The sequence below is a fragment of the Bos taurus genome, chromosome 12, assembly GCF_002263795.3.
Source record: "Bos taurus isolate L1 Dominette 01449 registration number 42190680 breed Hereford chromosome 12, ARS-UCD2.0, whole genome shotgun sequence".
In the NCBI taxonomy this organism is placed as follows: domain Eukaryota; kingdom Metazoa; phylum Chordata; class Mammalia; order Artiodactyla; family Bovidae; genus Bos; species Bos taurus.
Genome location: NC_037339.1, coordinates 77,750,822 through 77,777,074, shown reverse-complemented (window position 1 = coordinate 77,777,074; position 26,253 = coordinate 77,750,822). Strand labels below are relative to the sequence as shown.

The 26,253-nt window shown below is 41.2% G+C and overlaps 1 protein-coding gene across 5 annotated transcripts in view; it reads left to right on the top strand.

Annotated features, from left to right (window-relative positions):
* The window catches only part of NALCN (sodium leak channel, non-selective), a 303,303-nt gene that overhangs the window by 91,564 nt on the left and 185,486 nt on the right, over window positions 1-26,253 (top strand). For 4 of the 5 annotated variants that reach the window (XM_025000161.2, XM_059892311.1, XM_059892312.1 and 1 more), the window contains exon 10: window positions 6,168-6,254. In XM_025000161.2, the coding sequence (XP_024855929.1) occupies window positions 6,168-6,254 (87 nt within the window). Of the gene's footprint in view, window positions 1-6,167; window positions 6,255-24,831; window positions 25,047-26,253 lie in introns of those variants that run through there. The other variant, XM_059892314.1, reaches the window with a different exon arrangement.

Here is a 26,253-nt window from a genome sequence, read left to right as displayed (position 1 = left end):
TCAATTCTTCAGTGCTCAGCTTTCTTTACAGTCTAACTCTCACTTCCATACGTGACTACTGCAAAAACCATAGCCTTGACTAGACGGACCTTTGTTGGCGAAGTAATGTCTCTGCTTTTGAATATGCTATCTAGGTTGGTCATAACTTTCCTTCCAAGGAGTAAGCGTCTTTTAATTTCATGGCTGCAGTCACCATCTGTAGTGGTTTTGGAGCCCAGAAAAATAAAGTCTGACACTGTTTCCACTGTTTCCCCATCTATTTGCCATGAAGTGAGGGGACCAGATGTCATGATCTTAGTTTTCTGAATGTTGAGCTTTAAGCCAACTTTTTCACTCTCCTCCTTCACTTTCATCAAGAGGCTTTTTTTGAATCTTTATAAAAAAGAAAGATAATAAAAATTCCTAAATTGAGAATGAAATGCTTTTATGCCTCATAACTATTAACGTTAAATTTGAAGATAAATTTAAGTTTGTGAATATATATACATGTCTACTAAGACAAAGATTTCTGTTAAGGATTCAAGGTAAAAATTTTACTTTGAAAATCTCCAAATTGAACTTTTAATAATTATATAATTATTACTTTAAATAATATTTTATTTTTAAAAACAATTACATTTATGACTATGTATTAACTTTTTAAAGAAGAGAATTCAGGATAGTGGCTCACTGGGGTAGAGATGGGGAAGAAGAGGAATAAAATTAAGGAGAAGTGCAAAGGTAACAAAAATAATAATTATATTTAACAGCTAACAGCAAAAATCTATTAAACATGCTCATCTTTGGAAAAGCCTTATGCAGCATCTTCGTAATGTTGTGAAAGTTCGAATAGTCTAACCAGTTCCTTATAGATGAAATAGTATTAATATTTTCAGTTTTATCAAACTGCTATTCAACTTCCATGAAAGATTTTTTTAGGTGTCATCTAGGTTATATCACAGATGGCATGTAGGAAAACCTACAGTGAGTTCACCACATATTTCTGCTCTCATTTTTTCAAATGAACTCTGAGAAATTATACAGTACCAAGTGCATTGTTGGCTTGTCTTTTAAGTAGAGTGACACCCTCGTGAAGGTGTGTTTTCCAGAATAGACATTGAGAATGAAGTGTAATATACAGCTATGAACTCCACACAGAATCCACATTTGATATTCCCGAGAGAGGACCTAAAACGTCCTTCAAACCACATAATGCTCATTAAGTAACTCTTACTTGTCAAACCGCAGCTGGAAAAGTGGTGTTTGGAAACGCCACCAAATCAGCCAGTAGTTTTCCCAGGAAGTGAAATGTGGAGAGGCTGTGAACACAGTTGTACAAAATTGCTTGGATGCAAAATTGCCCTTAATCAGGAGGAATAAGCCAGTAATTCAGAGGTAATGCGTCTAGGTATTCGACAGAGGTAATCACACAGAGAATTGTGAAAAACCTTCATTAAGAAAAACGCTGTGGCTGAGGACCCGGTTGCTAGGCAACCGAAAGCTCCTGCAGCAGCCTCTCTGGTAAACCACCACTTGGGGTGCCTGGCAACAGGCCGCAGGCTCCGCCCAGCCTCTCCCCAGCCCCTCAGCAAGTGATCCAGATGCTTTTTTGTGTGTGGAAGGGAGAGATGTCCTCTGCCATGATTCTGTTACATTTGTAAAATCTGACACAACTTTGTGCCTAAGGACCTCTCGTTAGCTGGTTTAAAACACTGAATAGGAAGTTTCTAATTCTAATAAAGCAGATGGGCTTTCAGGAAATAAAATGCAAATGGTTGTGTATTGTGAAGCACACAGCCTTTCTGAAATGAAGCCAGTTCTCACCTTCCTCTAGTATGTAGGTCGTCTGCAGTTGTTCTCTATAAGGCATCCTCATAGAAAGCCGAAGAGGGTTTGGTGGACTCAGTGATGCTTCTAAGTCCCTGGACTTTCCCAGGTCTGTGTTTGTAGAAAGGGAAATTATACACATTAATAGGATAAAGTAGGGGCTTTCCAACATCTTAGGAGGTTCGATAGGAATTGGCTCTGATACAGGCTGTTCAGAGGCAAACGAGAATCAGAGATGAGAATGTTTTCTTTAAAATAGCAAAGCAACTTCCCTCCAAGTCACAGCACAGAAACAAATTACAGAAAAATTAATGCCAAAGGTCTTGTGGAGACCATAATAGAGCAGGACACAGGAAAACATAGGGAAAATGATGTGGAAATTTTCGGATTAGTAATCAGTAGTTTGCCTGAACTCCAATGGGGAGGGTGTCTCTGGTGCCTGTAGTTATTAGACACGGGTCACTGTTGCTACTTGCTCAGTTATGTGTTGGGTTAAAGTGCTAGAGAGTCATACATCAGGATGCCATCGTCCCCTGTGTCAGCCCACAGAGGCGGGTCTGACGCCATGCTACAGGTCCGTAGCGGGTATTGGCCCAGAATTGGATGTTGGGATGGGCTGATGTGCTGTGGACTGTGGACAAATCCCCAGTCTAGAGTTGCATGCCCATCCTTAGACACTTCACCTTGGATATCTGTGGCCAGTCGCAGGGTCCTCTGATCTAGGCTGGTTCATGATAGGGATGAGCTTAGAACTGAAAGAACGACCAAACTGTAGGGCCCCGAAAGGCTATGTTTTATGAGATGAGAGACACAAGACAGCCTCTGCCCATCAAAACGCACCCAACTTGTATATACGAAGCATGGCCCAGTAAGGGCGTATTGGAAAAGTAAAGTTGCTCAGTCATGTCTGACTCTTTGTAACCCCGTGGACTGTAGCATACCAGTCTCCTCTGTGCATGGGATTTTCCTGGCAAGGGTACTGGAGTGGGTTGCCATTTCCCTCTCCAGAGGATCTTACCGACCCAGCGATCAAACTCGGGTTTCCCATATTGCAGGCAGACGCTTTACCGTCTGAGCCACCAGGGAAGCCCCAAGGTCACGTAAATAAATCTTCTGACTGTCTAAAGACAGCAATCATTCCTGGGTCTGTCACTGTCTCTGACTTGCTGGTTCATGTCTTCTGAAGAAGATGGAAGACTGATAAGGGTGGAGTTGATTCAAGGACACAGGGCTTCTTCCTCCTTTGTAGGTCCGTGAGCATTCTCAGAATACGGGTTCCTCCAATACCTGAACAACTTCTGTGTAAATATGTAGCTCAGATTAAAAGGCTGAAAGGCATAGATGAAAAGGCATGTGATTAAGAATGAAAAGAACTTCTCCTCTATAAAAAGACTGTGTACCACATTATGTTCCAAGACAACACTTTAGTAAAAATGTGTTTACTGCATTCTAAGACCATTGGTTTCCACATGAATATACATCATTAAAATATGTGAGAAAGCAATTTAGTGAAAGCAGTTTCTGGGAAGGGCTATTGTAGGAGGTACAATAGTGAGCTCCTTCTAATAAGAAACTATAGTAATGGAATAATACATTCATCACAGGAAGCCGTAAATGAGAATTGTGTTTTGTAACCCTGAGTCATGGAATATATTATTTAATAACAAAATCAAGTCAAGTATCTACCCTCATTATTTTGTGTGATAATGACTATTCCCCCCCCTTTTTTTTAAATGATTGATTTTGAAAGAACCCAAAGAGCCTGTGAATTTCAAAATAAATTTTGAATTTTCTTTTCATTAACAAATGTGTATATATGTCTTGGGTTTGGAATTTTAATTCCGTTGCTAGTGATTGTTCCTGTTACCAAGATTCATTCTCTTCCACCTACCATTAAGTAATCTGTTATTGTTGTTGCTGATGATGATATTCTGCCTAAACTAGAACACTCCTCAAAGCAAATTTCTTAGCTAAATCAAGTGATGCTTTATAAGACCCTAGCAAACAGTTGCAAACAGATAAGCATGAGATGATTCTCAAGACTGAAGTCTCCGTGGATCTCCATGTGATTGTACCAAGAGCGGAGTGCTCATTGGGAATATTCCATTAATTCATACACTGTCACAGCAAATCACAGCATGGTCTGCCCTATTGACTTTAAAGCCATCTTATTTAATTTTCATGATTATGTTGTGAAGTGGGTACCATTATTGTCTCTGCTTTGCAGATTAAAAAAGATAAGAATTGGAAAGTTAATTATTTGATCCAGTATTATGTACCTGGCAAATGGTGGAACTGGCACTCAAAACCAGCTTCCTTGGCCTTAAGGGTCTTTTTTTTTCCCCCACTCAGTTTTGCCCACTGAGATCCTACCTCCTTTTAATTTAGTCATTACAGACCCTGCTGTCAATGAACTATCTTTTTTTCTGGCATCTCTTCTCTTAAAAAACAAAAAGTTTTCTTTTTGGATGAAAGGTGGAGAAAAGGCAACTTTCATACATTATTACTAAGACTGTAAATTGGAGCATGCTTTTTACAAAACAGTTTGGCAGTATGTATCAGAAGCCTTAAAAACATATAAAGTATTTGACAAAGAGATTGCACTTCTAGTAATTTATCCTAAAAAAATTCTGGACAATGCTCAAAGATATACATTTGAGAATGTTTATGGAAGCATTTTGGTAAAAAAAAAAAAAACAGAGACAGAGAGGAAGAAGATTAACTCTAGCAATAAATTATTGATTTTAAGTTATAAAATTAGAATAAATGAACACCACTAAGTCATGATTGAACTTTATTGATATGGAAATATTCAAATAACATATTAATGCAATAGTGACTGGCAGGATCGCTTTTGTCTTTTCTCCTTAAAAGGAGACTTCGAGACATTTGACAGGTATTTTAAAAGGCTCTTATACATGTTTGCGTGTCACCCAACGTACGTATTCTGAGAATGAGCCTATTTGTGATGCCTGTGCTTGATTCTACCACTCAGCATACCTTTTAGGATTCATTCTAAAAGGAATCAAAGTCCTGTAAATGGACAGCTGAAAAAAAATCATTTGTAATTGGGACCTTGAATCAGAGAACCTTTGTGTAAAGGTGCACCTCCACTTTGTCATTTTTAAAATACATATATGAGGACTTTCATGGCAGTTCAGTGGTTAAGGCTCAGTGCTTCCACTGCAGGGGGCCTGGGTTTGATCCCTGGTGGGGGATCTACAATCCTGCCTTCCTCATGGGAAGAAAAAAAAAACTGGTCTACTACCTCTGTTACCAGGGGTTTGAAGTTATAAATCCTAGGTAATGGGATCTTGGCATCATCTCATATTTCCATCAATAATTACCCTAATGATCACAGGGTCAGTGTAACAGGAAGACATAAAGATGGCAAAGAAAGTGTTTACATGTGTGAAATAGTGAACTCGGACAGGAATAAAACAGTGAGTGCTTGTAGCTGTGACTTTTCTTAAAAAATAAAGAGCCACCCTATTCCACCACACTCGTACATGCACACCTAAGGAATTGAAAAGAAGATATATATTAGTGGGAAAATACTTATAAGTGGTAAATGCCTTCCAGCTTAGTGCATTATTGATAGATAACTAAATTTTGAGGTAGTGCAGTGTAAGATAGGTAACCTACACATCCAGCAACTTGGTTGTCCAGTTCAATGACTGAGAGATTTTAGTATCCTGTACAATCCTGAATTTCATCATATATGTGTTTTAAGATAAAAAAAAACTTCTTCCCTTCATAAATGTGTACATAAAGTTTTTGCTGAGCAGATTAATTGTGGCCTATGTAAAATGATTTCAGAAAGACTTTTAAGTGCTTTGTCATTCTCCTACCATTAAAACAGCACTCCCCTCTTTCTCTAGGCTACACACACATTTCTTATTCATCCTGAGAATGTTTTTCTTTTGGTTCAGTGAGAACTCTCCATTAAATAAAGATAAAAATTTGCCACTTTTTGTTAAAGCATGTCGTGCTTTGGTATTCTAATTATCATTTTCTCTGAGATCTAATATATAATAATCAACATAATGGGAATAAGATACCTACTGTAAAGTCTTACAAAGAAGAATATTTGAGTAATTCTATGCAGAGCATATTCAAGGCAGAAAGGATCGGATACATAGCAAGTGCTCAATTAATGCAAGCCATTATCCTTATTATTATTATGCACTTAAGTTTGCAGTGTTAAAATGAACATTACTGGAATGACTCATGCTGTAAATATAAAAGTGTAAGAAGACAAATCTTTGATAACATAAAAATGTAAAAAGCTGGAGTCAAAGTTAGAGCTCTCAATGTTCCCTTGGAAGTGTTTCTGACTCATCTCCCTCTTTGTCTTGAAGATGTTTCATGAAGATGCTGCTGGCGGGTGGCAGCTGGTAGCCGTGGATGTCAACAAGCCCCAGGGACGAGCCCCAGCCTGCCTCCAGGTGCGGAACAATGCCATTTCTAAAACTCACCCCACAAAAGTCTTTGACTTCTTTTATACAGGGAAACCCATAGCGCTCCAAGCTCTAGATCTGCCCGAATGTGTGGGCAGTATTTTGCTCCATCCTGTATCCCCAGGACCTAGCATCTCTTTAGATACACACTAGGGATTTGGTAACTTTCCAGTGAACGAATGCACACAGGTAATAGACCAGTGGTACTGAATCAATGAGGAATTTTGTTGTCTCATTGAATCTTATAAAACTTCTCTTCTCCAAAGGCCTGAGTTATCTGGGGGAGGGGCAGTCAAGATCATACTTGGCTTACGTGGGTGCCTTGCCGTGTTCCTGGGAAGGAACTGTGTGTAACACACAGTCTGCTGTTCTTTGCCTCTAGGCTTTCTAAGCAACGTGATGTAAGAAGGGTGGGTCGGAAAGATCTCCTGGAGAAGGGCATGGCAACCCACTCCAGTATTCTTGCTTGGAGAATTCACGGACAGAGGAGCCTGGCAGGCTACAGTCCATGGAGTCACAAAGAGTTGGACATGACTGAGCGACTAACGTGCTTTTACCCATAATATTGGGAAGGGTTTATTACCTGCTCCATGATGAGAACACACCTTCTGTCTTTCCTCTGGGTCTTTCTCCAGGTGGGGTACATTTCAAGGACTGGCAATTAAGAAGCAAAATACTGTCCTCTGAACCATTACTGTAGGCTGTACTTATTGGCAGTTTAATCATATATTTATTTGTTTCGATCCATTTACAGGATGGATCAGAAAAAGAGGAAGAGTTTATGATGAATATCAATACTATTACATACCATCCTGCACTTCTCTTTCTGTCATATATTTGATGGTGACAATGTTGCAAATAATTCAGTTTCTATTCCTCTGTACCTCAGTTGGTAAAGAATCTGCCTGCAACACAGGAGACCTGGGTTCAATCCCTGGGTCGGGAAGATCCCCTGGAGAAGGAAATGGCAACCCACTTTGGTACTCTTGCCTGGAAAATCCCATGGACAGAGGAGCCTGGCGGGCTACAGTCCATGGGGTCTCAAGAGTCAGCCACGACTTAGCTTCTAAACCACCATAACTACCTCTACTACTGCTATTACTACAGTAATAACAATAATAACAACCACTCTAGTAACAGCAGCTTCTTGCCTAAAGAGTACTTTCACTTACAAGATTCATTAATCCACCAGCTGATATTTACTGACACAAAGATAGTCCTGAACAAGACAAGCACAGCCCCTTTCTTCATGGAGCTTACAGGGTCCTATAGGGAGTGAGGAGAAAACCCAGCATTGAATTATGCTCAGTCATGTCCCACTCTTTGGGGCCCCATGGACTCTAGCCCTCCAGACTTCTCTGTCCATGGAATTTTCCAGGCAAGAATACTAAAATGGGTAGCCATGCCTTTCTCCAAGGGGTCTTCCCAACCTGGGCATCGAACTCGCATCTCTCATGTCCTGTACTGACAGAGCCTTTGCGACTAGCACCAGCTGGGAAGGCACAGCATTGAACTAGCAATCCCAGGACAGATGGGTGTGCTAAAGAAGTAGCAGGGCATGCTGTGGGCCTAGGTCATTTGCAGTCCTTGCTCCTCGGACTCAGTGGATGCCGCAGTATTTAAACCAAGACCAAGGGAATGGGGCAGGTAATGACTCATGGTGAGGCCAGTGCAGCCCTGTGCTGTGGAAAGATTGGCATCGCCTGCTGGCCTCCATAGACAAGGAAGTGGAGACCCAGATGGGTGCCTGAGCCCCCTGACCTCAACCAACACGGAGACACCAGGTCTCGTGCCTGGCCTTCTTGTTCCCTGTCCCATGCTCTCTCCAGCTGAGAAAAAGGTGCCAAGGAAAACACTAATTTGTAGCAGAAATAAATGATCAGCCTGCTGGGAGTGCCAAATCAGCGTCTTCTGTGCCCCAGAGGCATTGCTTAAAAGCTAGTCAGTGTGTGCTAATGGATGCCTCAAGGCTGCCGTCTGGAATCGGGAAGCCCAGCCTCTGCACTGCGAAGATTTGAGCTGGCAAGAGTTAGCGGAGGCATGGTGGGGGTTACGGCACTGAGCAGGAAGGTCGGTGGAGGAGGGGACGGACCTCAGACTAGCCAGGCATGGGTGTGGCATCGGGGAGACAGGAGACAGCCCTGAGTGGGGGTTGCGGCACGCCTGGTAAATTGTATGAATGATGATGCGTGTGACAACGTTGAGACAACAGAGAAAGAAGGCAGACACTTCGGGATGAGGCTGCCTTCAGCTCAGCATCCCACGTGGGGTCCTGAGCAGGCTCCATGTTTGGTCCAGGAGGAGCCAGTTTGAAAGAATATGGATGAAAAGCGTGATGGCCCAGGGGTCACCTGTTTGTATCAGGCATGACGAGACTGTGACCAAAGAGAAAGAGCACACTTCTACTTCTGGGTGAAAAATGAATGAATTCTTAATTCACTTACTAAAGAGAAAGAAAAATAAGTCAAGAATAAGTATTGAAGGTACAATGGTCGTGAAGTACTCACTCGGCTTTTACTAATGATTAATGTCGTCTAAAACTAGGAAACAGGAAATTTTTCATCTGAACCACCCACTCACTCACTGCCCCGCCCCCACTCCATCGTGCCTGGAATGTCTTTTTGTCTGTCTTTCCCCACTTCCCTGTGCTCTGCTGAGAGGCTCGTTGTCTGGGGTCAAGTTTTCTTTTCCTGCCTTAGGTCCTGGTTACGGGAACAAGATGGCTGGAAGTGATGGGGAATGTGAATAAGCCAAACCCCATTCCTGATTTCCTTTCATTTTTAATTTTTTTTCTCTTTTACTTTTTATTAATGTTGAATAGAAATTATTTTTACAACTGACCTTTTTTTTAAATTGAGATATGATTTGGATAGCTATAAAATTCACCAATTTAAAATGCATGATTCAGTGACCTTTAGTACATTCAAAGAGTTGTGTAACCATATATATGTCAGTTGATTTTTGACAGGGTACCAAAACTATTCAAGAGGGGAAAAAATAGTTTTTTCAACTAATAGTATTAGGACAACTGAATATCCACATGCAGAGGAATGAATTTGGACCCCTGTCTGATACACAAAAATTAATTCAGAGTGGATCACAGATCTAAATGTAAGAATAAAACTGTAAAACTCATGACACTAACAAAAAAGTAAAAAGTAGCCCTCAAATGATGAGAGAAAATATTTGCGAATCTGTTTCTGCTTGTGCTGCGACGGTCTCCAGCACAGGACCGCTCACATACCCTCTCAGCCTGCCTCCCAGCTGCAGACGTCCTTACTTTGTTCTATGACGTAATACCCAAGACAGCATCTTTCCTATGATGTAATACTCAGGACAGCACCTTTCCTGAGGGCGAACAAACCACCCCGTTGTAGCCTCTTAGGGAATAGGTTTTGAAGGTGGAGATATTTCAACTATGCTACTTAGCGTATAACCTTGAGCGTATTTCTTTACATGGGGGGTAATACGTCCTCCTTGGCTGGTGAAAAATTCAGTGAGTATGTATGTTCTAGTCAAGAATTGTTTGGTTGCAAGGATCAGACCATATGGTCTCAGGGAGCATTTATTGTGAGTATAACCAGGCCTGCCGGGGGACTACGCTTACATGATTTCTCATCTTTGTTTCTGTCAGTGCATTTGTCTCTGTTTTCTCACCACAAAGACTAGCTTCCTTTTTTTTTTTTTTTTTATGTTTATTGCTCCAATATGGCAGATTATGACTGAGTTTAGTAACCTCCTGTTTAAGGGTTTCGAAGACTCACCTGGGGACTTCCCAGGGGATCCAGTGACTGAAACTCTGTGCTTCCAATGCGGGGGCCCAGGTTCAATCCCTGGTCAGGGAACTAGATCCAACATGCCGCAGCTTAGACCTGGTGCAGTCAAATAAATAATAAATCTTTAAAAAAAAAAAACAAAAAAAACAATAGAGACTCACCAGAAAACATCCAAAGGGGAGTCGGAAGCTGGGAGGAATTTTATCCAAACAGGGAGATTGGCCAGATGTAGGAGGTCACGGGAATTGAATGCAAGCAGCAGGTTCATTTAAGCAAAGCACAAGGCTTTCCTGGGGCTTCCTAGGTGGCTCAGTGGTAGGCGTGAGTTCGATCCCTGGGTCGGAAGCTCCCCTGGAGGAGGGCATGGCAACCCACTCTAGTATTCTTGCCTGGAGAATCCCATGGACAGAAGAGCCTGGAAGTCTGCAGTCCATAGGGTCACAAAGAGTCGGACACAACAGAAGTGACTTAGTATGCCTACGTGCATTGAGGCAATAACGTAATTCTTCTATGCGGTGTGGCCAAAACCATTTAGAAATTTTCTTTAAGGGTGTCTTTCAGTGTGAGTCTCAGAAAAGTGAAAGTTATAATGGACTCTTTGCATATCAAACAGTCACTTAGCTGTTTAAACTCAATTTTAGCATCAGCGATGGCCGCCCTGACGAGGTAACCCTCATGCACCATAAATAGAACACGGCTAAATTGGAACCTCGTTCCTAGGCGGCTGCTGTGACTAGCCATTTTTCTCCCACCTCTCAGGTGGGAGTTTTCACCTCCTGACAGTTTGACAGATGCAGCTGCACCGTTGTGAGTCTTCTTGCAACACATACCCAGTGATCTGTTATCTTGAAGAAAGTCAGTGACAAGAAAATGAAAGTATGCCTGAGCCCTAGCCTGCCCCAGCTTAGTTTCTCTCTGGTAACACCCCCTCGTGTGCCTCCTTCTATAAAGAACAGAAATGATAGGCTTTTACCATAAGTAGGTCAAATTGCAGCAAAATTGTTACTATGATGTTTTAATGCTTTTTGAGGAAATTTCCATTGAAGGTGAAGATTGGAGGAGGGGTAGATTGTATGATATGTGTATTTAGAGAGAGAAAGAGACATCCTAGACACTTTGCTTTTTCTTTTTTTGGCCTTGCCACACGGCATGCAGGATCTTAGTTCCCCAGCCAGGGATCGAACCTGTGCCCCTGGCAGTGGAAGCCCAGAGTCCTAACTACTGGATCACCAGGGAAGGCCCTTTCCGTTCAGTTCAATCACTCAATCATGTCCGATTCTTTAGGACCCCATGGACTGCAGTATGCCAGGATTTCCTGTCCATCACCAACTTCCACAGCTTACTCAAACTCATGTCCATCAAGTCAGTGATGCCATCCAACCATCTCATCCTTTGTCATCCCCTTCTCTTCCTGCCTTCAATGTTGCCCAGCATCAGGGGCTTTTCCAATGAGTTGGCCCTTTACATCATGTGGCCAAAATATTGGAGCTTCAGCTTCAGCATCAGTCCTTCCAGTGAATATTCAGGACTGATTTCCTTTAGGATGGACAGTTTTGATCCCCTTAGAAGGTGCTCCTTAAATATCTATCTTCTTAATGAACCTTCCCATGAATTGGTAGATAATTCCAAGAACTGACTGAGCCCAGGAGAATGTAGGTTCCATCTGCAAGCAGACCTCTTCCACCTTACAGTCCCATGTGGGAAGATGGAATGGTCCAGCCGCAACAGTATGGCCCAGGAGAAGCTCGGACTGTTGGCTAAATCTCCCAGAGACTCAGCTTCCTCACCTGAAAAAATGGGCGATGTCTCTCAGCAGCTTATAAGAATGAAAACTGACGCACATAAAATACCTACCACGGTGTGTGGGTTGCAGCGGGTCGCTCAGTCCATAGAGATGGTTGTTGTTATCCTTAGTATACAGTTCTCCCCTAACTCTTTCACTTCAAGTGTTCTATTTAGTTCCAGGAAGTCAGCTCTCGTTATCCTTAGTATACAGTTCTCCCCTAACTCTTTCACTTCAAGTGTTCTATTTAGTTCCAGGAAGTCAGCTCTCGTTATCCTTAGTATACAGTTCTCCCCTAACTCTTTCACTTCAAGTGTTCTTTTTAGTTCCAGGAAGTCAGCTCTCATGCACCCGGTAGTCTGTGATGTCACAGCCTTCCCTTCTCGCTTGCCCTGCCCTCCAGCTGTTAGAAGTGTAAATCTCAGTGTCCAGCAAACACGTGCCCAGGTGTTCTCATGGACATATCACCACCCACCCCGCCCACCCCTCCCCATATGGAAAGCAGGCTTTTCCTGCAACTCCAGAAACCTCTACACCAACCTGTAAGGCACTGCTCGTGGTCCTCCCCAAATCTGACCCGTTTGCAAGTCTGTCGTTAATTCAGTCTTTTGCATTTCTCCGAATCATTCCTTCCATCCCATGCTAAGGTCCTTGCCCTGAAAATCAGATCATAGCTTCCTCGGTACAGTGACCTCTGACTCCTCGATTATATTCGGTCGGTTTCTCTCTGCTTCCAGCTGTTTCCACTGTAGCTCTCACATGATAATCAGTGAGCAGATATTGCGAGGGGGGTTATATGTGGATGTGCCCATGAGTAGGCTTTCATGTAGAAAAGCACACACTCTCACACACAGCGGACACAAATTCTTACTCTCCCCTCACGCAGCTGTCCGCGATCCCTCCCCAAAACACATGCACCCACACACACCCTCATCTTTATTTTCTTTTTTTATTATTATTGTTTTATTTTCTGTCTGCTCCACTCTATATGTCAGAGCTTAGTTCCCCGACCAGGGATCGAACCTACACTCCGTCCATTGGAAGGTGAATCTTAATCACTGGACCACCGAGGAAGTCCCTCCTCCTCGTTTCTCTAACAGAACAGAAAACGGGCTTCCCTGGTGGCTCAGCTGCTGAAGAATCTGCCTGCAATGAGGGAGACCTGGGTTTGATCCCTGGGTTGGGAAGATCCCCTGCAGAAGGGAAAGGCTACCCGCTTCAGTATTCTGGCCTGGAGAAGTCCATGGACTATATAGTCCATGGCATCTCAAAGAGTCAGACGTGACTGAACAATTTTCACTTTCGGAGCATAAAACAGCTGGCTTGGAGAAATCTCTTGTCGGGGTAGGGGGGTGAATGGAAGAAAATAATTATTCTATAAAAGCACAGAATGAGAATTAAGAACAGGGAGAATAAAATAGCTAAAGGCAATACAGAACAAGAAGGTACATAAGAGTTTAATCCAAAAAGACCTACATGAGTAGGCACCTGTGTAGTCTTGGAACCAGTCTGGCCAAATAAACTAAGGAGAGGGCTCTACTCTGTACAACCTCAGTTGTAAATATTCCATACATAGATATTTAAATATATATTACATTCTCTATATACTCAATATATATGCATTTTAAATAGTAGTTATACTCAGAATAGATACCAGCAGACTAACAAAAAATAAAATGAAATTATTAGTGCTATTTTTTTATTTCTTCTCCTATCTTACTGTGTTTAAATGGTTTTATTGTCTTTGATTTTTGAGCTAATTGGAAGAAAGAAATATTCAGATCATCTTAAAATTATTTGTTTCAGATGATCACAAACTAAATTCCTGTATCACTGTATATGTTCATCTTCTCGTTCAAGTAAGTCCTATATGAATGTCTAACAGATAGTCGTGGAAGACAAATTTCCATCAAATATCTGTGGCATTGTCGCCTTTGGAAAAATGAGGGGTACTTTGTTCTTGCAGGTCTTGATTTCTGGGGTTAAATATGCAGCTTCTTTAAACTGTCATCCAGGGCTTGAAATTGCCATGTATTTCCTCAGTGTTCAACACAATTGCTACCATCCTAGAGTCTGGAAAAGCAGCATGACTCTCTCCCTGCCCTAAGGCTGATGACAGCTTTGGACAATGTAAAAAGCAGTCATTTTGTACTTGCAGTATTTCTGGTTTGTTTTTTCCAAACCTGCAAATTTCTTAAATACTTGAAGGTTTTCAAAGTGAGTCTTCCACTTCAAGATACTATATAGCTTAAATTTTTTTATTGATTTCTGCATTCATCAAATGTAACAACCTAAGTCTTTTATGACATTGGGCACTACCCTTATGGCAGAAAGTAAAGAGGAACTAAAAAGCCTCTTGATGAAGGTGAAAGTCGAGAGTGAAAAAGTTGGCTTAAAGCCCAACATTCAGAAAACGAAGATCATGGCATCCGGTCCCATCACTTCATGGGAAATAGATGGGGAAACAGTGGAAACAGTGTCAGACTTTATTTTTCTGGGCTCCAGAATCACTGCAGATGGTGACTAGAGCCATGAAATTAAAAGACGCTTACTCCTTGGAAGGAAAGTTATGACCAACCTAGATAGCATATTCAAAAGCAGAGACATTACTTTGCCAACAAAGGTTCATCTAGTCAAGGCTATGGTTTTTCCAGTGGTCATGTATGGATGTGAGAGTTGGACTGTGAAGAAGGCTGAGTGCCGAAGAATTGATGCTTTTGAACTGTGGTGTTGGAGGAGACTCTTTCAAGGCCCTTGGACTGCAAGGAGATCCAACCAGTCCATTCTGAAGGAGATCAGCCCTGGGATTTCTTTGGAGGGAATGATGCTAAAGCTGAAACTCCAGTACTTTGGCCACCTTATGCGAAGAGTTGACTCATTGGAAAAGACTCTAATCCTGGGAGGGATTGGGGGCAAGAGGAGAAGGGACGACAGAGGATGAGATGGCTGGATGGCATCACTGACTCGATGGATGTGAGTCTGAGTGAACTCCGGGAGTTGGTGATGGACAGGGAGGACTGGCGTGCTGCGGTTCATGGGGTCACAAAGAGTCGGACATGACTGAGCGACTGATCTGATCTGATATGATAGAGTTATTTGAGAAAAACACCTAATTAACTTCATTTTTGAGTTTGTGATTTCCCTCTTGAATTTAAAATAAAGGTTTTATGTTCACCTTCCCACTATTGAAAACTAAAACTAAAAAAATATATATAAAAATAAATTTCAAGGGATTCTGTATGTAGACATTTTAATTAGCTTTGGAATGTCAATTGGTAGAGATACCAAGTGAACATTTCATGCAAAGATGGGCTCAATAGAGGACAGAAATGGTATGGACCTAACATAAGCAGAAGATATTAAGAAGAGGTGGCAAGAATACACAGAAGAACTGTACAAAAAAGAGCTTCACGACCCAATATCATGATGGTGTGATCACTCACCTAGAGCCAGACATCCTGGAATGTGAAGTCAAGTGGGCCTTAGAAAGCATCACTACGAACAAAGCTAGTGGAGGTGATGGAACTGCAGTTGAGCTCTTTCAAATCCTGAGAGATGATGCTGTGAAAGTGCTGCACTCAATATGCCAGCAAATTTGGAAAACTCAGCAGTGGCCACAGGACTGGAAAAGGTCAGTTTTCATTCCAATCCCAAAGAAAGGCAATGCCAGAGAATGCTCAAACTACTGCACAATTGCACTCATCTCACACGCTAGTAAAGTAATGCTCAAAATTCTCCAAGCCAGGCTTCAGCAATACATGAACCATGAACTTCCTGATGTTCAAGCTGGTTTTAGAAAAGGCAGAGGAACCAGAGATCAAATTGCCAACATCCAGTGGAGCATTGGAAAAGCAAGAGAGTTCTTGAAAAACATCTATTTCTGCTTTATTGACTATGCCAAAGCCTTTGACTGTGTGGATCACAGTAAAATATGGAAAATTCTGAAAGAGATGGGAATACCAGACCACCTGACCTGCCTCTTGAGAAACCTGTAGGCAGGTCAGGAAGCAACAGTTAGAACTGGACATGAAACAACAGACTGGTTCCAAATAGGAAAAGGAGTACGTCAAGGCTGTATATCATCACCTTACTTATTTAACTTCTATGCAGAGTACATCATGAGAAACGCTGGGCTGGAAGAAGCACAAGCTGGAATCAAGATTGCCGAGAGAAATACCAGTAACCTCAGATGTGCAGATGACAGCACCCTTATGGCAGAAAGTGAAGAGGAACTAAAAAGCCTCTTGATGAAAGTGAAAGAGGAGAGTGAAAAAGTTGAGCTTAAAGCTCAACATTCAGAAAACGAAGATCATGGCATCCGGTCCCATCACTTCATGGCAAATAGATGGGGAAACAGTGGAAACAGTGTCAGACCTAATTTTGGGGGGCTCCAAAATCACTGCAGATGGTGATTACAGCCATGAAATTAAAAGACACTTACTCCTTGGAAGGAAAGTTATGACCAACCTAGATAGCATATTGAAAAGCAGAGATATTACTTTGGCAACAAAGGTCTGTCTAGTCAAGGCTATGGTTTTTCCTGTGGTCATGTATGATGTGAGAGTTGGACTGTGAAGAAAGCTGAGCACTGAAGAATTGATGCTTTTGAACTGTGGTGTTGGATAAGACTCTTGAGAGTCCCTTGGACTGCAAGGAGACCCAACCAGTCCATTCTAAAGGAGATCAGTCCTGGGTGTTCATTGGAAGGACTGATGTTGAAGCTGAAACTCCAATACTTTGGCCACCTCATGTGAAGAATTGACTCATTGGAAAAGACTCTGATGCTGGGAGGGATTGGGAGCAGAAGGAGAAGGGGACAACAGAGGATGAGATGGCTGGATGGCATCACTGACTCGATGGACATGAGTTTGAGTGAACTCCAGGAGTTGAATATGGACAGGGAGGCCTGGCGTGCTGTGATTCATGGGGTCGCAGAGTCGGACACGACTGAGGGACTGAACTGGAACTGAACTGGAATGTCAACTAAAGTGTCTTTGAAGAACTTAAAACCATCATGGTTTTAAGTGTCCCATCTAGTGTCTGTTTAAGACCCTCAACTTTTCACTAAAGTATTCATGAGGACAAGCAGAAATGCCCCATAATTCTGAACTAAGCACTTTTTGTCACAGTCCATTCAGTAACTGTTTGGTTGGTGGAGCTGTAGTGGGAAACATAGACAGTGTTAGCGCCTGCACTCTGGCATTGCACTTCTCCTTGACTGCAAGTCAGAAACAGAGGGCCCTGAAGCAGGGAGGCTCAGGTAAGAAATATACCGACAGAGGCTCATTTCCGCGCTGTGAGTGCTCCCGCATGGCCCAGAGATGCTCGCTGCCTTCGTGGGAGGCCACCTGTGGATTTCCTTCTGCCCTCTCATTCTGCAAGGACATGCCGGGGCAGGCAGAAGGGAAAGGCAGAGTTTCTAAGGATAGCTATTGGTTCTGTTTCTAGTATTGCTATACAAAATGGGTATATGCTCAGTTGCATCCAACTCTTTGCAACCCCGTGAACTGTATAGCCCACCAGGCTCCTCTTCCCATGGAACTCTCCAGGCAAGAATACTGGATGGATTGCCATTCCCTTCTCCAGGGGATCTGCCTGACCCAGGGATTGAACTTGCGTCTCCTGCATGCTTTACCACTGCGCCACCTGGGAAGCCCATTACATAAAGATATTTCCTGTTTCACACAAATCCTTTGTATTGGACAGAATTATTCTGTATCTTGATTATAAAAGTAGCAACTATCCAGATGTCTTCTAAGAGGAGGGGAAGAAATAGCACTTGCAAACAGGAGATTATTTTAGGCTTTTTGCATTTGCTCTTTTGCGTTATGATCTTGTTCTTAGGCTCATGGCTCATATGCAGGATGGTTTCTGAGAATTTCACCTTGTAATTTCATTGTTCTCCAAATATGTTTATTTTGAAATCTAACTAAAACACAACTTTTATTTTTTTTAATTTTATTTTATTTTTAAACTTTACATAATTGTATTAGTTTTGCCAAACATCAAAATGAATCCACCACAGGCATACATGTGCTCCCCATCCTGAACCCTCCCCACTCCTCCCTCCCCATACCATCCCTCTGGGTTGTCCCAGTGCACCAACCCCAAGCATCCAGTATCGTGCATCGAACCTGGACTGGCATCTCGTTTCATACATGATATTTTACATGTTTCAATGCCATTCTCCCAAATCTTCCCACCCTCTCCCTCTCCCACAGAGTCCATAAGACTGTTCTATACATCACTGTCTCTTTTGCTGTCTCGTACACAGGGTTATTGTTACCCTCTTTCTAAATTCCATATATATGCATTAGTATACTGTATTGGTGTTTTTCCTTCTGGCTTACTTCACTCTGTATAATAGGTTCCAGTTTCATCCACCTCATTAGAACTGATTCAAATGTATTCTTTTTAATGGCTGAGTAATACTCCATTGTGTATATGTACCACAGCTTTCTTATCCATTCATCTGCTGCTGGACATCTAGGTTGCTTCCATGTCCTGGCTATTATAAACAGTGCTGCGATGAACATTGGGGTACATGTGTCTCTTTCCCTTCTGGTTTCCTCAGAGTGTATGCCCAGCAGTGGGATTGCTGGATCATAAGGCAGTTCTATTTACAGTTTTTTAAGGAATCTCCAGACTGTTCTCCATAGTGGCTGTACTAGTTTGCATTCCCACCAACAGTGTAAGAGGGTTCCCTTTTCTCCACACCCTCTCCAGCATTTATTATTTGTAGACTTTTGGATCGCAGCCATTCTGACTGGTGTGAGATGGTACCTCATAGTGGCTTTGATTTGCATTTCTCTGATAATGAGTGATGTTGAGCATCTTTTCATGTGTTTGTTAGCCATCTGTATGTCTTCTTTGGAGAAATGTCTATTTAGTTCTTTGGCCCATTTTTTGATTGGGTCATTTATTTTTCTGGAGTTGAGCTGTAGGAGTTGCTTGTATATGTTTGAGATTAGTTGTTTGTCAGTTGCTTCATTTGCTATTATTTTCTCCCATTCTGAAGGCTGTCTTTTCACCTTGCTAATAGTTTCCTTTGATGTGCAGAAGCTTTTAAGGTTAATTAGGTCCCATTTGTTTATTTTTGCTTTTATTTCCAATATTCTGGGAGATGGGTCATAGAGGATCCTGCTGTGATGTATGTCAGAGAGTGTTTTGCCTATGTTCTCCTCTAGGAGTTTTATAGTTTCTGGTCTTACGTTGAGATCTTTAATCCATTTTGAGTTTATTTTTGTGTATGGTGTTAGAAAGTGGTCTAGTTTCATTCTTTTACAAGTGGTTGACCAGATTTCCCAGCACCACTTGTTAAAGAGATTGTCTTTAATCCATTGTATATTCTTGCCTCCTTTGTCAAAGATAAGGTGTCCATATGTGTGTGGATTTATCTCTGGGCTTTCTATTTTGTTCCATTGATCTATATTTCTGTCTTTGTGCCAGTACCATACTGTCTTGATAACTGTGGCTTTATAGTAGAGCCTGAAGTCAGGTAGGTTGATTCCTCCAGTTCCATTCTTCTTTCTCAGGATCGCTTTGGCTATTCGAGGTTTTTTGTATTTCCATACAAATTGTGAAGTTATTTGTTCTAGCTCTGTGAAGAATACTGTTGGTAGCTTGATAGGGATTGCATTGAATCTATAAATTGCTTTGGGTAGTATACTCATTTTCACTATATTGATTCTTCCAATCCATGAACATGGTATATTTCTCCATCTATTAGTGTCCTCTTTGATTTCTTTCACCAGTGTTTTATGGTTTTCTATATATAGGTCTTTAGTTTCTTTAGGTAGATATATTCCTAAGTATTTTATTCTTTCCGTTACAATGGTGAATGGAATTGTTTCCTTAATTTCTCTTTCTGTTTTCTCATTATTAGTGTATAGGAATGCAAGGGATTTCTGTGTGTTGATTTTATATCCTGCAACTTTACTATAGTCATTGATTAGTTCTAGTAATTTTCTGGTGGAGTCTTTAGGGTTTTCTATGTAGAGGATCATGTCATCTGCAAACAGTGAGAGTTTTACTTCTTCTTTTCCAATTTGGATTCCTTTTATTTCTTTTTCTGCTCTGATTGCTGTGGCCAAAACTTCCATAACTATGTTGAATAGTAATGGTGAAAGTGGGCACCCTTGTCTTGTTCCTGACTTTAGAGGAAATGCTTTCAATTTTTCACCATTGAGGATAATGTTTGCTGTAAAACACAACTTTTAGTAGCTGGCTGAAACAGTGTTCTGTGCATAAAATTTGTTTACCAGGGTAGGATATTTTATTCATTCAAGCAGCAATTTAAAGAAAGATTTGAGGACTTTCCTGGTGGCTCAGTGGTAAAGAATCCTACTGTCAGGCAGGAGACACGGGTTCAATCCCTGATCAGGGAAGATCCCACATGCTATAGAGCAACTAAGGCTGTGTTCCACAATTATTGAGCCTGTGCTCTACAATAAGAGCACTTCTCCCACTGCAGTGAGAAGCCAGAGCATCACAGCTCGAGAGGACCTCCTGCTCACTGCAACTAGAGAAAAGCCCAAGCAACAGTGAAGACCCAGCACAGCCATAAATAAATAAGTAAAATTATGTTTTTAAAAAACTTGGAATCTTTAAAAACAAAAGAAAGATTTGAGTTCTGAGCTGTACTATTGTGACCTCCTAGGCCACTGTTTGGATTTGTTAGATGCCTGCCTACAGAGTCTTCAGAATGTTTAAGGCACTATTCTATCAGAAAGCTTACTGAACAAATGAAAAGGAAGAACTCTTATGGAGTCCTTAAGCATTCATGCCACTAAAAATGAGACAACTTAAGACCTTTTTGAAAATCTATAAATTTCCCTGATCCCTCTCAAGATCAGTTATCTCTTTGACTTGATTTCTCCTCTTGTATCTTCTTACCTTCCCCATAGGGCTTCTCCAGTGGCGCTAATGGTAGAGTACCCACCTGCCAATGCAGAGTACATGAGAGACTCAGGTTCAATCCCTGGGTTGGGAAGATCCCCTGGAGGAGGGCCTGTCAACCCACTCCAGTATTCTTGCCTGGAGAATCTCATGGACAGAGGAACTTGACAGACTACAGTCCATGGGGTCGCAAAGAGTCAGACACGACTGAGCGACTAAGCTCACACGCACCTTCCCCATAAGCAACTGACTGTATCTCTACCTTTAAATACCTAGAGTGTTTTCAAATACAGCAATAATAATAAACATTGTGGAGTGTAAGATGCCTGCTCTGACATCTACACCGTTTAGACTCCATCCTGTTTAGACTCAATGCTAAATAGCCTCGTTTATATTCACGTTCCCACCTAGAGATATAGATGTTATCACACCCATTTCCCATGTAAGAAAACTGAGTCACGGAGAAGTTAAATCAGCACAGAATCAAGATTTGAACTCAGCTCAGACTGTCTTCAAACTTGATATTCTTTTCCTTCATGGAGATCTTAGACCCTCCAGTGGGGAATAGCTTTCCTTCGGCTTTCAGATACAGGATTCACAAGCTGAAGTCCTCTATTAAATCACGAACACTAGTCACGGGAGTGACTTCTCACGCTTCTTTAATGTGTGAATCAGAGTCCGCTGCGTGTTGACTGCCTGATAGGGGCCAGGAGAGCGTTGGCTGTGGACTCATCTGGGACTAGTTTCTGATTCTGTGAACTTGGAAATGGACGCATCCTTACCTGTTTCTCCATAGATGAGGGAATAGCAAATGCACCATTTTTCACAGAGTTGTTGAGGACTAAATGAAATTTTCACCCCAGCACGTGTTACGCTTGGAATGAGGCTTGGCACAAACCAAGCCCTCAAATATGAGCTCTTATTTTGAGAATCCGTTTTGTCGGCATCAGTTTGAATTAAGAGAGGATCCCTCGCCAGGTTTGGCATAGACTTCTGTATTTGAAAGCATTCCCTTCACGGTAGGACTCAACTAATATGAAGAAAAGCGACCTTCCCTCTTCTGGATGAGGCTGGACTCAGTGTCATTGTTTCAGAGCCAGCGTCTCATTCCACATCCTGAAACAAAGCAGGATGAAAGACTTGCTTGGCATCGTGAGTTTATATTTGCAGTAATACATTTTGCAGAGGCCTTGACTGGCAAGTGGCCTTGGGTGAAATCCTTCGATCAGGTAGAATTTTGGAGCAACGGGCAGATGCCCGCAGTCCTATTTCGTAGGAGGTGATTTGAGCCAGTGTGTGTCAGAATCACAAACAGGGCTTGGTTTAGTTTCCTAGTTCTTACTGTGACAAATTTCCACAAACTTAGTGATATTCAAACAACATAGATTTATTATTTATGGTTCTATAGGTCTGAAGTCCAAAATGGTCTCCCTAGGCTAAGATCAGGGTATGAACAAGGCTTAGTACTTATAAAAATTTTAGGGGGGAAAAAACAACAACTATTGCTTTGCCTTTTCCAGATTCCAGAAGCCACCTGCATTCCTACAGTAAGTCTGTGCTGGTGCCTTCATGAAAGTAAAAGTGGCAGTTCTCCGCTGTGTCTGATTCTTTGTGACCCCATGGACTGTAGGCTGCCAGGCTCCTCTGTCCATGGGATTTTCCAGCGGGTTACCATTTCCTTCTCTCCTGTGGTGGTTTAGTCACTAAGCGTGTCTGACTCTTCATAATCCTCTCCAATGGCTGAAAACATGGCTCACACTTTTGTCTTCATGAAGCCAAACTGGTTTGGTTGATTTGGATCTTAGAATTGAAGGGGATAAGGGAAGTAGGCATACATTTTTGTGATGAGGTAATATATTAATATTAATGAGATCACAATATTATAGTCAGCATTTGCTATATATTTTATTGGATGATTACTTTTAAGAATCATGAAATTGTGAATTTGTAAAAAATTGTATAGGTCACCCAGGTTTTCATCTGCAACTCAAGGAGTATCCTCTGCGACAGACCTTCTCAAACTTTAGGATCTACAGTAATCATGGCTAAAGATGCAGATTCTGATTCAGTAGATCTGGGATGGGGCCTGAGACACTGCATTTATAATACACTCCCAGGAAGCTGCTGGTCCAGGGACCACACTTTGAGTAGCAAGGCTTCTGAGAATTCCTGACATTGCTGCCTTGGGGATGATTCTGTTATAGTCTCTTCTTCATATTTTGGTAATTCCAACTGTCACATACAAAATCAGAAGTTCTTGGATCAAAGCCAGACTCAAAATAGATGCAAAACTTTTCTGATGTTTTAAAAATATAAGTCAAAATGACATCGCAGTTGAAGGGAATTTTAAAAAATAGGATGTGTATGTAGGATCTGAAGAGTCTTATATTAAGCATGTCTCTCTCTATATATATAGAGAGAGAGATTTTATATATATGTTTATATATATGTATATATATGTGTGTGTGTGTATGTATATATGTGTATATATATATATATATGTACTTTCCAGGTGGTGCTAGTGGTAGAGAACCTGCCTGCCAATGCAGGAGAGGTAAGAGATGCAGGTTCAGTCCTGGGTCGGAAAGATTCCCTGGAGGAGGGCCTGGCAACCCACTCCACTATTCTTGCCTGGAGAATCTCATGGACAGAGAAGCCTGGCAGACTACAGTCCAAGGGATTGCAAAGAGTTGGACACTACTGAGCAACTGAGCATGAATATATATGCATGCATGCTAAGTCGCTTCTGTTGTGGGTTGTCATTTCCTACACACACACATATATAAATATATATATACGCACACACACATATATAAATATATATACACACATACATATATACATCCATATGTATGTGTATGTTTATATCTATCCATCTATATATCCTGCATCCATACTAAATCATACAACTGTGAAATCCCAAGTTAAATGATATTTTGTGGCACTGACAACTTTAACATTTTCCTTTACGTTAAAATTTTTATAACAAAGTGAAAAACTGACGGATATACATTTGGACTGTCCTATAGATGTAAGTGTGAGTCTAAGTGCAATGTTGCCAGCCATTCTACATTGAGGAAGCCCATAGCCACGTTCAGACGTTGGTTGAGTTGGACCGAGTTGAAGTGGCCCATGTAAACTAGCTCTACCTTTGAAGCTAGAGTTCCTGGTTTTATTATTTAAATTTGGCTACCATACATACTGATCACCTTAATTCTTATTTAATATTTGAAAGTTATTACTGTGGAAGAAGTCAGCTGAACGATGGTGATTATAGCGTATCAAAATCCTTTGTAAGTGATTATTTTAATGACTCTGTTCCAACAGGGAAACGTAGACATTCAGACAAAAAACAACCTAATTATAACGACAGCACCATAGTGAAGCAGTGACAGTTACAAAACCAATTTAAAAGTTTTTTTGACAGCCATGGCTAAAAGCTTTGTTTAGACCTTTCGGTAATAACAGTTTACTTAAGACATAAATCCACAGCTAAGGAAAATAGAAAGAGAAAGTTGTGGCTTTTCTGTCATGCAGATGAAGTGGAAAGCAGTTGAAATGTTTTTAATAGAACGTTACCTTGAAAAAAGTCTAGAAAAGGAATAATGGTTAGGGAATTTTAACTCTCTCAATGCAAGAAAGACTAAATAAAAATTCTAATGAGGATAGAAACTTGCCAGCTGATATGCTTATCAATGTTATGAAGGTCAGTAGTTCCTGCAAGCAAGTTGACGTGCATTTAAATATGTTGACTGACAGCCCTGGAATTTGATTTTGCATTATCCATGAAATAAAGTCAAGGGCAAATAAATGGATGTAAGAACCCATCAGTAGCCATGGTGACACACAACCTCACTAAATACCTGCTTTTCCAGTGGCTGTGACATCTCTCACATTATTAGACTTTATCGCTTTTATTTATCTCACTTGGTTCTGGACTCAGTCAAATATACAGTGTAATTAATTTTTTGACCTTGGGCAATTTATTTTTCATTGCTGAACAGAAAAATACCTCGGTCACATTTTTTTTTTAACTGCACGTCTTAATAGAACATTTATAATATGCAAGTGCCGGTGTGAGAGCTGACAGATATTTATACGTTTATGATAACAACTTTTGGAGTAGCCGATACTTGTTTCCATTTTCCCGATGGGAAAACTGAGGCACAGAGAGGTTGAAGAACCTTGCTCAGGGCCACAGAGCTCGTGCGTGGTAGAGTTTCAGGTCCACGCACTTTGGCTCAGAGCCCATGCTGACTGCAGGGTCATGAACCCACAAGAAGGCACCCATCTGGATGCAGAGAGCTGACGGCAGGCTCAGAGGTATCCTTTTCTCCCTTTTCCTCTTCTTGGGTTCTGCTTTCGTTAGGTTCTTTCAGTTGCAAAGACTGAAGAACTCTCAGGTCAAGATCAGGTGGTGTCCACATGTGTCTATAAGAACCAGTTAAGCCCCGAAACTGGGCTCATTGTGGCTCTGTACCCCGGGCAGTTGGTGCCAAGGGGTGTGACTCAGTGATTCGTTGTGTGGTCAGCTTCCCTCTCCTCCTTCTGCTGCCCAGGGTCTTCAGCTTCTACCCCTTCCTTTTATGTATTTCCTGCCCCACAGTGGGCAGGAGCTCCTAAAATGGACTTTAAGCAGACGTGGGTTCAGAGTCTGGCGCTGCTGTGTACTTGCTGTGTGACCTTGGACAAGTGACTTAACCTGTCTGAACTCTGTGGAAGAAGTGGGTAATATATCCCACTATGTAAGGTTATGGTGGAGATGAAAGAAGTGAAAGAAATAACATACTTACAGTATTCAAAACATGATAGCTAATATAATAATAGCCATTATTTTTCAAATACCTAATTATTTTACCTCAAGGTAGGCAGCAGGCTTGGACCAGATATGGATCCAAACTGTGGTTTCGTCTTCAGTATGTGTGTGACAGTGAGAAAGTTACTTAACTTCTCTGAGCCTCAGTTTCCTTCTCTATAAAATTAGCATAACTTCCTAGAACTGTTAGGACATTAAATGACTTCGTTTATGTAAAGCACTTACGACGGCTTTGAGCACATAATAATTATAAATATAGACATCAGCTATTATTAATTGTAGTATAATTTTCAATAACATTTATGCAGAGAGTATAAAGTTCTGGTTATATGAGGTAAGTAAATTATGAACGTCTATGGCATAGTATCTGTAGCTATGTACTCTACTGTATATTTAAAATTTACTAGGAGGATAGATCTTATGTTGTGTTCTTACCACAAGTAGTAATAATAATATTAATAGAGAAGGCAAGAGGAAGCTTTGGGAGGTGATGGATATGTATATGGCTTTGATGGTCATACTTTCATGGGTGTATATTTATCTCCAATCTCATTGAGTTATACATGTTCAATATGAACCACATTTTTAAATATCAACCATACTTTAATAAAGTGGTTTAAAACATAGAAAATAAATTGTTAAAAATAGTAATTTAAAGAAATGAATAATCCACAGAAGCAATACATTAAAAAATAAATATATCTTAGGTTTCTT